Here is a 17,569-nt window from a genome sequence, read left to right on the forward strand (position 1 = left end):
AAAGCATTATATAGGTATATAGTATATATGTATATGTTTCCAAATATATACATATATGTGTGTATATCTATTTCCAAATATATACCTATGTGTGTATGTGTATATATATATATGTGTGTGTATATATATATATTTTCCTCTTTGTTTTATCAAATCTTTACATGACATGTTTGCTTTAGATATGTATTTTTTTCCTTTTTAAGCAATAAAATTTATTGCTTAAATTAATAGTTGGGGCACCCTGTGAGTCTTCCTTGTCATGATTTCAGAGTTTATCATTCTTGTGCATGATTTATAACTTTGCTGCATAGGCACTGTATCCATAAATAGGATATATTGATTTTGTAGGTCTTTAAACTTTATCACACTGCAAATAACTTTCTGAAACTTGCATTTTTTTTCAGTCAACATTATATTTTTGAGAACTATATACGTTGATGAATGTAAACTTAGTTTATTCATTTTTGTGGCAGAAAAGTGTTCTATTGCAGGGTGGCCAACCTTTTTCTGTAAAGGGATAGAAGAAAAATATTTTAGATTTTTCAGACCATCTATGGTCTGTGTCACATATTGCAAATCCAGGAAAGAAATAGCTTGTATATATCTGATAGTAGATTGGATGCTCTGGTACTTTTCTTACTTTATTGGCTTACATTTCTAACAATTCCATTTAATGGTTTTCTGCACCAGAGGTCATTTTCAGCTATAGTCAATATAGTATACATAGCTGCTGTAGCAGCCTAAACAGTGGTCCATATGATTGTATAATGGTATATGCCTATTATAAGATTATATTAAGTCTGCAAGACTTGAAGGTGGGTTCATATTCATTCCTCCTAAATTAAACCCACCTCCAAATGTGCCAGTGGGGAGAATGTTTCCATCCACCTACCAAGAGTTTTTGCTTAGGTTTGGCTTTGGCATGATGTTGGCTCTGAGTTTTTCCTGGAGTTTGTGGCCACAAGTGAATGGAAGTTACTTAGTGGTACTTAGTGGGAAGACATATGCCTCCTACCCACCCCCACACAAGGGTGTCTTGTCAAGGCTGTGCTTGAGTTTAGTGAAACATGTAACTGCTGCTTATATAGCTATTTGAATAATCCAGTATCCAGTATAGGCCTTCTGATTCCTCACCCACATCTCTGTAAAGTAAGTAGGTCTTGGTAGTGCTGCATAGAATTAGAGGCACTGAGTAGGTATAATCACACACAGAAGAAGTGATATCCTCGCAAGGTCCAAACCACTTTTTTTCATTCTTTTTATCCTACCTATTTCTAAAAGGCTTTCATGTTGTTTACAACCATGGACACGTATCAAACATGACCATAAAATAAAGAGAACAAAAAATAAAGTATTTGGAAAAGAGGGAAGGGAAGATAGATTTGGGAAGAAAAATGCACTGAGGATTATTGTGGTAGTTGAAAAGATTAGTGGAGGTAAGAATGTTCATGCAAATATTTGTGAGTGTCTATGGTTCAAGTGTTGGCAAAAGAGAGATTGCTTCGGTCATGGAGGGTCTAATGGCCATGCTGTATTATTTACAAGGTTCACTGTACATGAGTAGCTACATTTTAAGAGGGTTTATGATGCCTTGCCCTACCTGAAAATCTGCAGTAGAATAGAGAAATTCTGTCTTGGGATTCTGAGTGGTCTTGCTACCATTTTGCTGTTAGATACCATTTTGCTGCTTCCATTTTGCTGATAGAGGGCCCCATACATGAGTCTAGGATCTTACTTCCTTGATCTGGCTATCGAAAGGAAGGTTTTTTTTTTTTTTTTTTTTTTTTTTTTTTTTTTTTTTTTTGGCGTAGTTCAACTTACTGATGCCCCTTTTCTCTGCCTGAGGCAGGATGATAAGGAAGGAGGAGGACAAGTTGCTAGGGCAGATAGAGGGATCTGCTTCTGCCCCCACTTCTCTCTGATCATTGGTTGTTCCTTGAGAGGCAATTCTCAGAAACCAGCTTAGCACAGTGAGGCTTACCCATGCTCAGGTGCCTAACCAGCATGATTTCAGAAGGTCTTTACATATGAAATACTCACATAATAGAAGACAGACATGAAATTTGGGCTCAGTGGAAGCAAGGAAGAATTGAACAAATCCTCAAAGTACCCTTGGTGGATTCTCCAGACTCCTTGAGGTCCTGAGCAGTTTTAAGGGTAGTGGACTCCTTCCTGCCTTTATGTAACAAAAGAGATAAAATGTGGAATTGAGACCACTGCTAGGGAAATAGACCTAATTGTATTTATTTAGGCAGAAGAGCCTACTGGTTAAGGCTACGATTCTGGAGCAAGACTACTTAGATTGGAATTCCAGCTCTGTTAACCTGAGTGATCTCTGGGAAGTTATTTAACATCTCTATGTCTCCACTTTCTCATCTCTATTATGAGGATAATAACAGTATCTACTTTATAGGATTGTTAGAATTAAGTGATTCATAGCTGTAAAATTCTTACAGTAGTCCCTTGGCATGAAATAAGAGTGCAATAATTTTTTGCATAAGAAAGATGCACTGGAAGAGATCTTATCCAGGTCCTTAGGTAAGAAATCGAAATACGTCTGGGAGAAAAGAACAAAATCACTCAGGATCTCTAAGGATTATAGAGTATACAGTTATAATCACGTCATGTGGGTTGTGAGTGATGGGCCATAGTATTTGTTCTCACAATTCTGAGGACAAGATATAAATATGTATTGAAGGAAAAGTCCTCAATTTTTGGCTAAACATCTGGTAAACTGACAGATGTTCAAGAGAGATTTTGGTAACAGTGAGATCTTAGTCACTAAGACTTTAAGAATTTTCTTTTAACGGTACTAGGGCATCATACTGGTTATATCTGCAGAATGAGTTTTGCTGTAGTAATCTAAGTAGGGGTTTATGTCATGTCTGTTTTCTACTTGGCATTTTGCCAGGGTAGGGAAAAATATATCTGAAGCAACTCCATTATAACAATGAAATGATAGTCCTTTTTGCCTTTAAAAATTCTAATCTAATAAACATTTATTGAGTGCCTACTAAGTATAGTAATAGTGTACCTAATTTTTTCAAACACATTATTATTGAAGTATAAAGGACACACAGAAAACTATACTCATCATAAGGGCAAATATTGATTTATCACAAAGTAAACTTACTCATGTAGTTCTCTATCCAAGGTGAGAAACAGAAGAGTATCAGAATCCCCAAAAGACTCCTTATGTTTCTTTTCAGTTACTTTCCTCACCCACCTCCCCCAAAGGTAACCACTAAGCAGAAAGCAGACTTCTCACACCACAGATTATTTTTTCCTGGGTTTTAAAATTTTATGTAAATGGAATCAGAGTTCTGATTTCTTTCACTCACACTGTATTCATGAAAGTTATCCATGTTGTAGTTTGTAACAGAAGTTTGTTCCTTAGCATTGCTGTATAATATTCCATTGTATGAATATACCACAGTGTATTGATACAGTCTGCTTTTGATTAATGTTTAGGTTATTTCCAGATTGTGACTATGACAAATAATGCTTCTATAAATATCCTCGTGCTGGCCTTTTAGTACACATATATATGCAGTTCTGTTGCATGTATATGCAGGAGTAGAACTGCTGGACCAAAAGCAATGTCAATATTTAGCTTCAGTAGAGACTGCAAAGGCAGTTTTACCATTTTACCCTCCCATAAGCAGTGTATGAGAGTTCCAGTTGCTCCATATCCTTGCCAGCACTTGGTTTTACTTTTTGTGATGGAGTAGGTGTGTAGTATCTCATTGTAGTTTGAATTTGCATTTATTGATGAATAATGAACTAATTTTCTTTTCATGTCCTTAGTGGCCATTTTGGGGGTGTGTTTGTGTGTGTGTCTGTGTGTGCATGCATACACATGTGTGAAAAGACTGTTCAAGTATTTTCACTCATTACAAAACTGAGTTGTATTTACCCTTTTGGTTCTTGTTCATGCCTTCTTGTATCTCCATGCTTCCACATAGGATCATTTCTTATGGGCCTGAAATACTACTTTTAGCATCTCTCCTTTAGTGCAGATCTGCTGGTGACAAATTCCCTCTTCTCATTTTTGTTTTGACAGAAAATGTATTTATTTTCCCTTCACCTTTGGGACTGTGTTACTTCCTACTTTTAGGTTATCATTCATCTTCCGGCTTCCATTATTTCTGTTGAGATGCTACTATCCTCTGTCATTATTGTTACTCCTTTGAAGTTCATCTGTTTACTTATACTTTCTGACTGCTTTTAAAGACTTTCTGTTTGACTTTGGTGTTCAGCAATTTTAACATGATATGCTTAGTTGTGGTTTTCTTCATATTTATCCTACTTGAGTTTTGTAGCATTTCCTCAATCTGTGGTTTGATATTTTAGCAGTTTGAGAAAATTCTCAGCCTTTATTGCTTCACACATTGCATCAGAGCCATTCTTTTCTCTCTCTTTCTCTCTCTCTTTTTCTCTATCTGGGACATTTTCACTCTACCATAAGTTTTTAACGCTTTTTGTTTCTCCATTTGAGTGTTTTCTTCTGACCTACCTTCTAGTGACTACTAATTATCTTTATAGTTGTATCTAATCTGCTATTAAACCCATCTGTTGATTTCTTAATTGTAATTATGGTATTTTTTTTTAGTTCTAGAATTGTCATTTGAATTTTTAAAATAGTTTCCAGTCTCTGATAATTTCCCAATTTTGTCACGCAATTTTAAAAACATATAAATTATAGTTATTTTAAGTCCATGTCAGATTGTTACAAAATCTGTATCTCCTATAGGTCTATTTTTATTATCTATTATTATTTTTGGATTTTGGTCATTTTTTGTTGTATGTTATTTTTAATTTAATGCCAGGTATTTGTAAGAAAAAATTGGAGAAATTTTGAGGCTCTGCATGAACTATCTTTCTCCAGGAAGATTTTGCTTTTGTTTATGGCAGCCAGATGGACTAGATGCAGATCAACTTGACTCAGTAATGACTTGAGATGGTTGAAACCTATATCAGTCTTTGAGAGGGCTTAATCTCTTTCCAGTCACCCTAACTCCTGATGTCCTTTGAGTTTCTACCAGAAAGCTTTGGGTGTACACCAGGATCATTATGGGGCCTGAATGTCAATATTTGCTCCCATACCCACCAGCTTTGAGAGATTGCTATAAGTTGTATTCATATTATTTGTCTCTTAGTATTCACTTTCATTTGGGAAAATGTCTTGAGGGAAAAAGAGCTTCAGAATTTTCTCTAGAGATTTTTTTTTCTTTCAAAGGTCTTAGCTCCAGGAGTACTCACTGCTTTAGAAGATCTCTGATGTCTTTGAACAGATGTTTGCCTAGTTGTTCTTGACAGAAATAATGGATTAAACAAGCTAATCTGCCATGCTAGCATGGAAATCATTTGCTTTTTGATGCCTTTTTTAGGGAATTCAAAAAGCATGAGAAAATGAAATTGTACTTTTTTTGTCATTTTAAATGTTTGTTGATGGCCACAAGACTAATACTTTATCCGTTTTTTCTTTTCCTTTTTTCTATTTGTATGAATTTCAGAGGTACAAGTAGTTTTGTTACGTGAAATTATTGCATAGTGGTGAAGTCTGAGCTTCTAGTGTATCCATCACCCAAATAATGTACATTGTACCTAATTTCTTATCCTTTACCATCCTCCCAAATCTCTAGTGTCTATCATTTCACACTGTGTGTCCATGTGTACACATTATTTAGCTCCCACTAAGTGAGAATATATGGTATTTGACTCTTGTTCTGAGTTAGTTCACCTAGGACAATGGCCTCTGGTTCCATCCATGTTACTACAAAAGACATTTCATTCTCTTGTTATGACTGAGTAGTATTCCATTACATATCGCATTTTCTTTACACAGTCATCCATTGACAGACACATAGGTTGATTCGATATCTTTACTATTGTGAATAGTGCTACAATAAACATATGAGTGCAGGTATCGTTTTAATATGATTTATTTTTTGGGGGGTAGATGCCCAGTAGTAGGATTTCTGGATTAAATGGTAGTTCTTTATTTAGTTCTTTGAGGAATCTTCACACTGTTTTCCATAGATGTTGTATTCATTTACACTCCCACCAACAGTGTATAAGCATTCCCTTTTCTCCCATCCTTGCCAACATCTGTTATTTTTATTACTTTTTAATAATTTTTTATTTTATAATTTTATAATTTTATACTTTTATTATAAAAATTATATTTTTATATATTTTATTTAATTTTAATTATATATTTTATATATTTATATTTAATTTTATATTTATAATTTTATAATTTTTTATTATAAAAAGTATTTTATTACTTTTTTATAATAGCCATTCTGACTGGTATAAAGTGATATCTCATTATGGCATTAATTTGCGTTTTTCTGATGATTAGTGATGTTGAGCATTTTTAACATTTTATTCTATAATATATATTTAGTCTGTGCAGATCTGGCACACTTTTTGGGATACCTTTAGAGCAATGTGAAATCTGTTATGAGTTTTATTCATAGTTAAGAATGAAAAGCAACCAAAAAAGATATACAAATGGCCAGTACGCACATGAAAATATGCTGGAAATTATTAGTCATCAGGGAATTGCAAATCAAAATCACAAGATACAATTTCACACCCATTAGAATGGCTAGAATAAAAAAGTTAGATAATAAGAAATGTTGATGAAGATGTGGAAAAATTGGAATCCTTATAGACTAATGGTTGAAATGTACAATGGTGCAACCCACTTTGGAAAACACTATGGCAGTTCCTTTGACAATTAAACATTACATTACCATATGACCTAGCAACTCCACTTCTATAAACTCAAGAGAAAAGAAAATATATGTTCACACAAAAATTTGCACATGAATGTTCATAACAGCACTACTCACAATAGCCAAAAGGTAGAAACTATCCAAATGTTTATCAATTGATGGATGGACAATGTCTTGTATATCCATACAATGGAATATTATTTGGCCATTAAAAGGAATGAAGTACTGATACGTTCCACAACATGGATAAACCTTAGAAACATTATGGTGAGTGAAAGAAACCAGTCACCCAATACCACATGTTCTATTATATTATTCATATGAAAGTCCAGAATAGGGGAATTTTTAAAGATAGAAAGTGTATTAGTGGTTGCTTAGGACCAGTGGGGGCAAAATTGATAGCTAAAGTATATGGGGTTTCTTTTTGAGGTGATGAAAACTTTTAAAAATTGACTGGTGATGGTTGCACTTATATGTGAATATTTAAAAATCATTAAATTGTTCACTTTAAATGTATGTGAATTATAGCTTCATTATTATAGAAATTTTTCAACATACAAAAAGATTGAGAGGATATTATAATGAACCCCCATGCATCTATCACATGTCTTCAACAATTATGTGTTTTTACCAATGAAGGAATTTTTTTAAGATGCAGCTTACATAGGCAGATTCATACACTAGGGGAAAAGAGTAAGGATTAAGGGAGTAGTTGAGAATTTAGAAGGGAAAGATGATAATTGATATAGCAAAGTTTTTGAGGAGGCAAGTGATAGAGTGTAGTGCAGGTGGGGAGATCCTGGCTCCAGATCATAAGAAAGACTCTTTGTTCACTGAGTTGAAAGAAAACAGGTAAAAATTACTGTCTTTCAGAAATCTGTTGAAAATTCTAATTTTCAGAAGCTTGCTGTGCGAACTTCCTCCAGTTTCCCTCTGCCACTGCACTCCATATCCCCTTTGGCTTCCCCAGTTTCCTCTTTGAAGTCATTCACTAATTTTTTTGAAAAGTCTATTCTACAAAAGCATTTCATGAGTTCAGTCATTTTACTGAAGATTCAGTGTCTACAGAGAGTAACCATAATACAGAAAGCAACCATCTACCATCCTCCATCTTATAGGCAGCTTGTGTTATCTCTCTAAAGCAACAGTCAAACTGTTCCCTTGTCCTATAAATAGAATTCCTTTCCTAAAAGGAATTCTGGGAAAGAAAATATTCTCCATAACTTTACATAGAGATTAAGTTTTTGGTGTTAAGTCAGGAAATGAACAAATCCATGCCTAGTGACAATTAATTTCTCTGTGAATTAGGAAGGTTCATTTGGAAAGAGTTCATTTGGCTGGAATTGGGTAGCAGGAAGCTTTAGGAGTGTGCCAAGGGTTTGAAATATTGCCAAAGCCTGCCTTTTAGCTTTACCTAAAGTAATGTCTTCCCTTCTGATAATGATGAAAACAGCAAAATGCCTCCATCCATACACACACCTAGGAAATGAGATTAGGATTACTAGGGAATGTTAGACTTCTGTGAAATGCCACTTAAATAGGCAATACTGCCAATTTATCCCCTTTTGTATTGGCTCTGTGAAGATAAGGTTGGGAAATATTGTCAGGGAACTTTTCTCCATTTAAGTCTGAATCAGTAGGTATTTGCATGAGCATCATCCTCATCATTCATTAGATGACAGCTTAACTCTAGAGCTGGAAATGTACGTTGGAATCATTTTGTACAAGCTTCTTGTCTCCCAAATGTGTCTCCCTCCCTGACCCCATTTCTATCTGTGACATTTTGTAGTGAGTACCCAACAGTATGAATGATGATTAAAACCAGTGATTTCAAAATATTTTTTGTGCATTCTCAGAAGGTTTCTGTGGTTGATTACTACTAAGCACCAACTGGGTAATAATTGCCTAATTCTCTTGATAGAGAAAAAGATGTAATTTGGAAATAATTGACTGAACAAGAGAAAAATAGATAGATACTAGAAAAAATTATGTGGGCCATAGTATTGCTTAAAGCAATAAATATTTTGAAGTCAAAATACCATAAATATAACAATATAAATACTGTATATGTGTGACTCCTTAGATTGTAATAATTTGTGTTTAGCTCATCTTCTGCACTTAAAGTATTTTTCTTATAGTGGAGAAAACATAAGGACTATGAAAAAATGATTTAATACTGGATCCTTAGAGTTTGGAAATTTGTAACCACACTTACATGTATAAGTAATACACAAAGTATATCACTAATATGTTCTGCTTTACAATGCTCCACTGAATTAGCCTCTCAGGAAAAATAACTTAGTCCAGTTACTCCCCGGTCAACTTAGGTAATCGTGTTTCTACCTTTTAAATTTGATTAGTAGATTCCAGTCTTTCCAGTGAATGACATCATTAATTAAAGTCAGTGCCAAAAGACTGAGAAAAACTGACGCTTTGAGTAAGAATGAGCTTCTCTTCCAGGCAAATAAATACCAAAGCTTCAGAGTTTTTATGTCTACCAAATATAGATGTTTTTCCATTTGTTCATAACTTAAATAAGAAAAACATTTATTCCTATGCATTTTAAATTGTACATTTAGATAGAGACAATTATGTTACGTGGACAGAATTACATGGAATTGAATTTTAAGAATCAGGCATGGATAAAGCTACAACAATCAAGACAGTGTAGTAGCGGCAAAAGAATAGACAAATAGATCAGTGGAACAGAATACAGAGCCTAGAAATAGACCCACGTAAAAACAGTCAACTGATCTTTGACAAAAGAACAAAAACAATACAATGGAGAAATGATAATTTTTAAAACTCTAGACACAGACCTTACACCCTTCACAAAAAATTAGCCCAAAATGGATCACAGACCTAAATACAGAATACAAAACTATAAAATTCCTAGAAGATAACACAGGAGAAAATCTAGGTGACTTTGGATTTGATGATTGCTTTGTAGATATAACACCAAAGGCATGATCCATGAAAGAAAGAACTAATAAGCTGAACTCATTAAAATAAAAAATTACTGCTCTGCAGAAGACACTGTCAAGAGAATAAAAAGACAAACCACAGACTGAAAAACTATATTTGCAAAAGACTTATCTGATAAAGGATTGTTATTTAAAATGTACAAAGAACCCTTAAAACTCAACAATAAGAAAACAATCAGGTTAAAAAAATGGGCCAAAGACCTTAACAGACACCTTGCCAAAGATGGACAAGATGGCAAATAAGCATATGAAAAGATACTCCACGTTATGTGTTATCAGGGAAATACAAATTAAAACAATAATGAGGTACTACTGTATACCTATTGGAATGGAATATCATTAAGCTTGAAAAATAAGGAAATTTTGCCATTTCTCAACAACATGAATGAACCTGAAAGATATTATGCAAAGTGAGATAAGCTAGGCACAGAAAGAAATTTACTGCATGATCTCATTTATATGTGTAATCTAAAAAAGTCAAATTGATAGAACCAGAGAATAGAATAGTAGTTACTAGGGGCAAGGATGGGTCTGGGAAATAGGGAGATGATGGTCAAAGGATACAAAGTTTCAGTTATGTCAGATAAATAAGTTCTTGAGATCTAATATACAGCATGGTGACTATAGTTAATAATACCTGAAATTTGCTAAGTGTTCTCCCACAGAAAAGGTAACTATATGAGGTAATAGATATATTAGCTTGACTATAGTCATCATTTTATAGTATATATGTGTATCAGAATATTATGTTATCCACCTTAAATATATTGGCAAAATTCCAGAACACTGACTAAAGAAAATACAGGTGGGGATGTGGAGCAACAGGAGCTCTCATTCATAGCTGTTGAGAATGCAAAATGGTACAATCATTTTGGAATACAGTTGAGAGGTTTCTTAAAAAATGCACATGCTCTTACCTTACAACCCAGCAAACAAATCACACCCATTGGTATTTACCCAAAGGAGTTGAAAACTTATGCCCCTCCAAAAATCTACATATGGATGTTTATAACAAATTTATTCGTAACTGTAAAAACCTAGAAGCAACCAAGATGTCCTTTAACAAGTGAATGGATAAATAAATTATGGTATATCCAGATAATGAACTATTATTCAGCACTAAAAAGAAATTGGCTGTCAAGTCATGAAAAGATATGGCGAAGAAAACTTAAATGTATGTTATTAAGTGAAAAAAGTCAATCTAAGAAGGCCACACATGCTGTATGATTCCAATTATATAACATTCTGGAAAACGTAAAACTATGACGACAATAAAAAGAGCAGTGGTTTCCAGGAGTTGGAGACTAGGGAGGGATGAATAGGTGGAGAATAGAGGAATTTTACGCAGTGAAACTACTCTGTATGATACTGTAATGGTGGCTACATGTCATTATACATTTGTCCAATGTATAATGTCCAGTGTACCCATAGGATGTACAATGCCAAGAGTAAGCCCTAATGTAAACTGTGAACTTTGGATGATAATGATCTGTCAGTGTAGGTTCATCAGTTGTAAAAAAATGTACCACTTTGGTGGGGGATGTTGATACTGGGGGTTGTTGATATGCTTGTGTGGGGTGAGGGAATATATGGGAAATCTCTGTACCTTCTGCTCAACTTTACTGTGAGCCTAAAACTACTCTAAAGTTTATTAAAATGAATAAATAAACATTTCAAGATATTTTTAAAAAATGAAGCAGCAGGCATGGAAAGGTATTACCTCAATTTTATGAGTGAGAAAACAGAACCCAGAGAGGTTGCCATTTTTTCAGCATAAACTGGTGAGACAAGAATAAAATGAGAGCCAGGCTGTCGGTTCCTAACTCATAGCCCTGCTTCCCATCCTTCCTTGTGCCAGTATTTAGAGATGTTGGCAGCCTATAGTAAGTGATTATATTTCAGTTTTGACCACAGTCTACTTATGGGTTGGCATCATATATCTTAGATAGTACAACTCAAGGCCAACAGTGCTGTGCTCTGGAATGTAATACCACTTTCCATTTAAATGAGCTACATCTTGTCTCCCCAAACTTCTGCTTCTATTATAAACTAGATAAACCCATTACCCATAAGTCATTTTAAGAAATAAACAGGTGGATTTGAGACTTCTTGAAATGCTAAGGACTTTCATCGCAAGACAGATTGACTCTCAGTAACAGTGAAGTTCTCGTTTCTTCAGTTCCCTACAGAATTGAAGAATGCAACCACAGTGAGTATTCTATAGTCAGTGTATCAGTTTAAAAGAACCTGCAGATATAGAGGAACATACTGAGCAACTTATTACTGTTTGTATATCTACTGCTGGTATGTGCTGAGGGACATCAAGAGGAAATATCAGATTTGGTTGGTCGGTCTTGATTCCCCAGAAGCTTAGAAGCCAATTGAGAAAATAAAACACACCATATAAAGGACTCTACATATTCAGACAGGCCCAGATGAGGTCAGGTATGTATTTTAGTGTGACTTACCCTGAAGCAGACCCTATGAGAAAAATTTGAGTGCCTATATTTTGGGAGGAAGATGTAAGGAGTGTGGGAGAAGAGAAATGAGGCGGGGAAGGGAAGGCAGCCAATAAAGGGAGACAACTATTAGACGACTGTCACCATGGGTGACTAGAAGTTAATCCAATGAGAAAATACTAGGAAATGGCATAGAACACATGCCTCAGAGATATTCTATCTACTGGGTGGGGAAGCCATAGTACTTGTATTCCAGCTCTTAATCTGGGCTAGAATTGGGGCATTGAGGGCGCTCCTGGGAGTATTAATTCATGGCACTTCAGCCTGACAGGCATCTGGATGCAGCAGCTTTCTGCAGTCTGGAAAACATACTCAAGCACAGTGGGCAGATGCTAACAACTGGAAGTCAGGCTGTGCACATAAAACAGAAGAGTTCAAGGAATGTGGGTGGGGTGCTGACAGAGTGTCTGCTGCAGTAGGATTCCTAGTGGAGGTGAGACTTGATGATACTCTCTCTTTTCTCCCCAGGTCTCCTCATGACCATATCCCTGTTGTCCATTGTGTATGGAGCCTTGCGCTGCAACATCCTAGCCATCAAAATCAAGTACGATGAGTATGAAGTCAAAGTGAAGCCTCTGGCCTATGTCTGTATCTTCCTGTGGAGGAGCTTTGAGATTGCCACTCGAGTTGTAGTCCTGGTCCTCTTTACCTCCGTCCTGAAGACCTGGGTGGTGGTTATAATACTCATCAACTTCTTCAGTTTCTTCTTGTACCCCTGGATCCTCTTCTGGTGCAGTGGTTCCCCATTCCCTGAGAACATAGAGAAGGCCCTCAGTCGGGTGGGAACCACCATTGTACTATGCTTTCTAACTTTACTCTATACTGGTATCAACATGTTCTGCTGGTCTGCTGTACAGCTGAAAATTGACAGCCCTGACCTCATCAGCAAGTCCCATAATTGGTACCAGCTACTGGTGTATTACATGATGAGATTCATTGAGAATGCCATCCTCCTCCTCCTGTGGTATCTTTTCAAGACTGACATCTATATGTATGTGTGCGCACCTCTGTTGGTCCTGCAGCTGCTTGTTGGGTACTGCATAGCCATTCTCTTCATGCTTGTATTCTATCAGTTCTTCCACCCTTGCAAAAAGCTCTTTTCCTCCAGTGTTTCTGAAGGCTTTCAGAGGTGGCTCAGGTGTTTTTGCTGGGCCTGCAGGCGGCAAAAACCCTGTGAGCCAATAGGAAAGTCAGATCTACAGTCATCCAGAGATAGAGATGAGACACCTTCTAGCAGTAAAACAAGTCCTGAGCCTAGTCAGTTATTGAATACTGAAAATCTCTGCTCTGCTTAATGGGACCCAAGGTCTCAGGGCACAGGCATATTATTTTCTGGGTTTGATACCCATTATTCATACAAATAATGAGCCCTACACAGGGAACAAGGCAGGAAGTTAGCTGTTAATTCCTTGTGAGCTGCTCCTCTTTATAGAGCTCTTGGGTATGTAGAACTATGGGAAGAAGCCAGGAAAACCTCTGAGTGTTGAAGGGGCAACCCAAGGCATCACAGTTCACAGGTCACCATGTTATGTTCTTCTAGGCATTACTGGCCTTTTCACTGACAAGTTACCCCTGAAATCTGAATTGTATTGGTTAGATTCATTAGGTGGAATGAGGAGAGGGGCTTACCTGTTCTCTAGTTTTCCAGACTGCTGGTTTGGGTAACCTGAAGTTTTATGATCCCTGAACATAGTTTTCACCCAAGACCTGTCCTGGTGACCAAAAAAGATTACTAGGGTTTTGCCATCAGCAACATCATTCCTGTCAGAGCTTTCAGGGAGGGCTGTTCAAGTTTGGTTTTTGAATAGATAGAGGTTTCATTTTCATCTCATTAGGGCTTTTTGTACATAGCCAACTGTAACCACCCTGGCATGCTGTCTCTAATTGATTCAAGAGCCTAGATTTGGAGACTTTGTCCCTTAGCATCCATGAATGGAGAAATGAGTGATAAATTTGGCTATGGAAGCCCTGGAATTTTAGGAAAGTTGTGATTCTTTGATATGTTGATGAAATTCTGGATCAGGAGGGGTGTTAAAACATCAAAATGATGGAGGCTTATGTAAGTAGAATTCTTACCATCTTACTCCTGCCTCCCCATTCCTTGCCTATCAGGACCATTTTAGAAGAGTTACCTTGGTTAACTTAAGGGTTTTTTAGAAAGCCCCGCAGAAATCTCTCACCCAATTCAGGTGTATAGGGAATTTTCATTTTCATTATTTGAAGGAAGAGGGTTTTCCTCACCACCACCTGTAATTAGAGATTGACTTCAGAAACTTTTTCTAAATTATAAAGACGAAATGACCAGAAAAGTTTTGTCTTTCATGGAATGCAATTTGACTTGTCATAATTGTGAGTTAATTTGATAAAGATCTCCAGTTTTATCCTCTGACACCCTTTAATGTTCTATTTAATTTTTCCTTTAATCTGAGACCCTAATTGTTTCATAAAAGACGATTGGGTAGCATATCCCCAATTATCTTGGAAAAATGCCTAGATCTACCATTATTTCTACCATTAAAATCTTGAAAGTGAAATACTTGAAAACAGGTGAACATAAAGATCACACCAATTTAGAATGAATATTAATTAAAGCCTGAGAAATTTACAAAAGGGACTCTATTTATGGACTCGATTTTACCACATGGAATAGGGGTTCACTTCTCTGTGTTAACCTACAAAACGTATTTATCTGGCCATTACACTTCGGATAATTGTCATTTTAAATTCTTCTTGGTGTCAAATTTTTAAGTAATTTCATGCACACAGGAGAAAATGCAATTTAGTAATCAGTTTCCACTACATTCAGAGGTCAAGAAAGCAGTATATATTCTTTCACAAGACATCCATATTGTTTAATATTTATAGAGTTCATAGAAATACATCAATAAGCTCCTAAACTATAGAGCCTCAATTTTAGTTTTTCTCATTTGAAATGTTTTTGATTTACCAATATTTGTGGTTTAACTTTGTGGGGATGTCCAGACAGTAGATCATTTTTTGTCTATTTTTAACCAAATAAGAATAACACTCAAGACTGTGTTCTCCATCCCAACACTTACCACTTGCACTATTCTTAATAGGCCTAAAATAGTGAGCATATATAATCAAAATACTTCATACAACATATACTTCCATGCACTCTTCATGTAATCACATATGTGCATAGATACACAATCGTAATACATAAAACACCCTTGAAAATATATAATGACTTTGAATAAAATAAAGTTACCATGTTAATACATCATTTTTTGTTTTTTCCTGATTAACAAAAGGGCTCTATAATGATTAGGAGAGCAGTAAGGCCATTCTTTAGTCATTCCAAGTGTATATTTGTATCACACCAGTTACTTGTATTCATTGACACCAAATATTTTCAAGCTTTTTATGAGAAAGAAATTCTTGCCTTGAGGCTCTGCAGTGGCAAATGGTAGGGGTGATAGTGCTCCCTTTTCACCTGAAATGCCTCCACCTCAGGCCTTGGGAGTGAGGTGTGGGAGTAGCCACCAGCCTGCCACTGACTAGGCATGTTAAGAATTAGACAGGGATGGAGAGACTTATTTTTTCCAGCTTTGGTTTGGAAGCTTGTCTCAAAAACCATTACAAAATCTTAACCTTCAAATACATTTTAAATCACTTTAATTTAAAAGATAGGGGAGCAACTTGAGTGATCCCAAACCAAACTAACAGTGCTGGTTTGTCAGACACCTAAAGCCCACTGCACACATTTATAAGGACAGAGGTTTGATAAGTCATTTGGGCATTTTGTCAGTTTTAACCCTTGATACACAGGTATCCCAGCTTTGGGCACATGTATGTCCATTCACTTTGGGGAAGGGATGTCACTACTTTCTTTCTGTGTGGTAAAAACATAAGCCATGGCGAACTGAGAATTTTTGTTTTTAAATTATTTATATTACTGAATTGGCAAAAGTATAGTTCACACTGCAGAGCTAGGTTGTCCTATAGGCATAAAACAAACCAGCAAATTTTCTCATGTGTTTGGAGTTAAAATGTGTTTTTCAGTTATAATTTCAATTTTTAAATTTCTCGGTACTTTGTCTAATTAATTACATCCCATAACTTGTCAGGATAGCTGCTCCAACTGAATTGCTATCATTCGGCTGGATGGGGGTGAAGTATGTCTTCAAAATATATTGAAGTAAGTCCATCAAACATGTTTAGACTTCTCCTCATTACTGGAGACAGCCCAGTGTAGAGATTGGCACTTCCCTGCCCAGCCCTACAACTTAAATGCTCTATGCCTCAGTTTCCCCATAATACCCTTGTCCAACCTACCTCACAAGGTTATCAGAAAGATCAAATTGAATAATAGATGTGAAAATGCTTTGAAAATGTTTTTAAGTGCTATGCATATTTATAGAGTTGTTATTATAGTTATTCAAATCCATAAGCAGGTTATTTTTATTTTTTTACTGTTTGAAAAGAAATAAGTAGGGTCATTCATATAAGTTCCTGAATGAATATGTGAATATTTGGTCTTCTAGGCAGGTGCCCTTTCTCTTACCACCAGTTGCTTACAAAAATTAGCACTCAAACACATGGCACTTGGAAGAAAAAGACCCACTGAATCTGAGAAAGTGCTTTCTGGTGGCAAATGAATTTATCATTTTAGTATAGTTTTCTATAAAGGATATAGCAACATCTTTTGATAATTGTGCTTTACAACTTGAATGCTGATTCAAGGCATTATTTGGATGTGAGTTTAATCTTTTCAGCCTTGTAAATGGGAAAATATATATTAAAATTGATTGTCAAATACAACATTTCTTTGGAAACCACCTTAAAACATTAGTGCTGTGGTTATGAGTGAATGTGCCAGTACTTAACCAGTCAATGCATTGTGGATATGAGCTTTTGTTGACTGCTTCTCTGCAGTCGTTGATGCTAATAAATATTGTTATGTTTCTTCATATAATAAATTAATTTTTCAGTTTCTCCTTGTATTGCATTCTTTATACAATTCTTACATGACCTTTTTACTTGAGGGACTATTTTTAAAACAGAAATTTTAAAATAGTTTCATTGTAACTGATTATAGTTGTATGAACTCACCTGGAAATTACTTCTGTAGGCTGAGAAATTTGAGAGTGCTAAGATTCTGCCTTGCAGAACAGCAATAGTCCATGGTTGCTGAAAACTCCTCTGATTGTTTTATAAACATTTACTCCATTTGTTAAAATTACACTGCTGGATACTAAGATTCTGTTCAGTTGTCCATCAGTTGCCATGCACAATACAAAAAAGAGAGGCAATATACATCCCTTCTAGAGAAACATAAATATATACTGATTCAGAA

General features: G+C 35.6%; 1 protein-coding gene across 1 annotated transcript in view; it reads left to right on the forward strand.

Moving 5' to 3' along the window:
* Nucleotides 1-17,208, forward strand: part of XK (X-linked Kx blood group) — a 44,919-nt gene extending 27,711 nt beyond the window's left edge. Inside the window, exon 3 of the mRNA XM_010386944.2 lies at nt 12,718-17,208. Coding sequence (XP_010385246.1) covers nt 12,718-13,544 — 827 coding nt within the window. The 3' untranslated portion in view covers nt 13,545-17,208. The remainder of the gene's footprint in view (nt 1-12,717) is intronic.
* The last annotated feature ends 361 nt before the right edge of the window (nt 17,209-17,569 follow it).

Source organism: Rhinopithecus roxellana, chromosome 7 (genome assembly GCF_007565055.1).
Source record: "Rhinopithecus roxellana isolate Shanxi Qingling chromosome 7, ASM756505v1, whole genome shotgun sequence".
In the NCBI taxonomy this organism is placed as follows: domain Eukaryota; kingdom Metazoa; phylum Chordata; class Mammalia; order Primates; family Cercopithecidae; genus Rhinopithecus; species Rhinopithecus roxellana.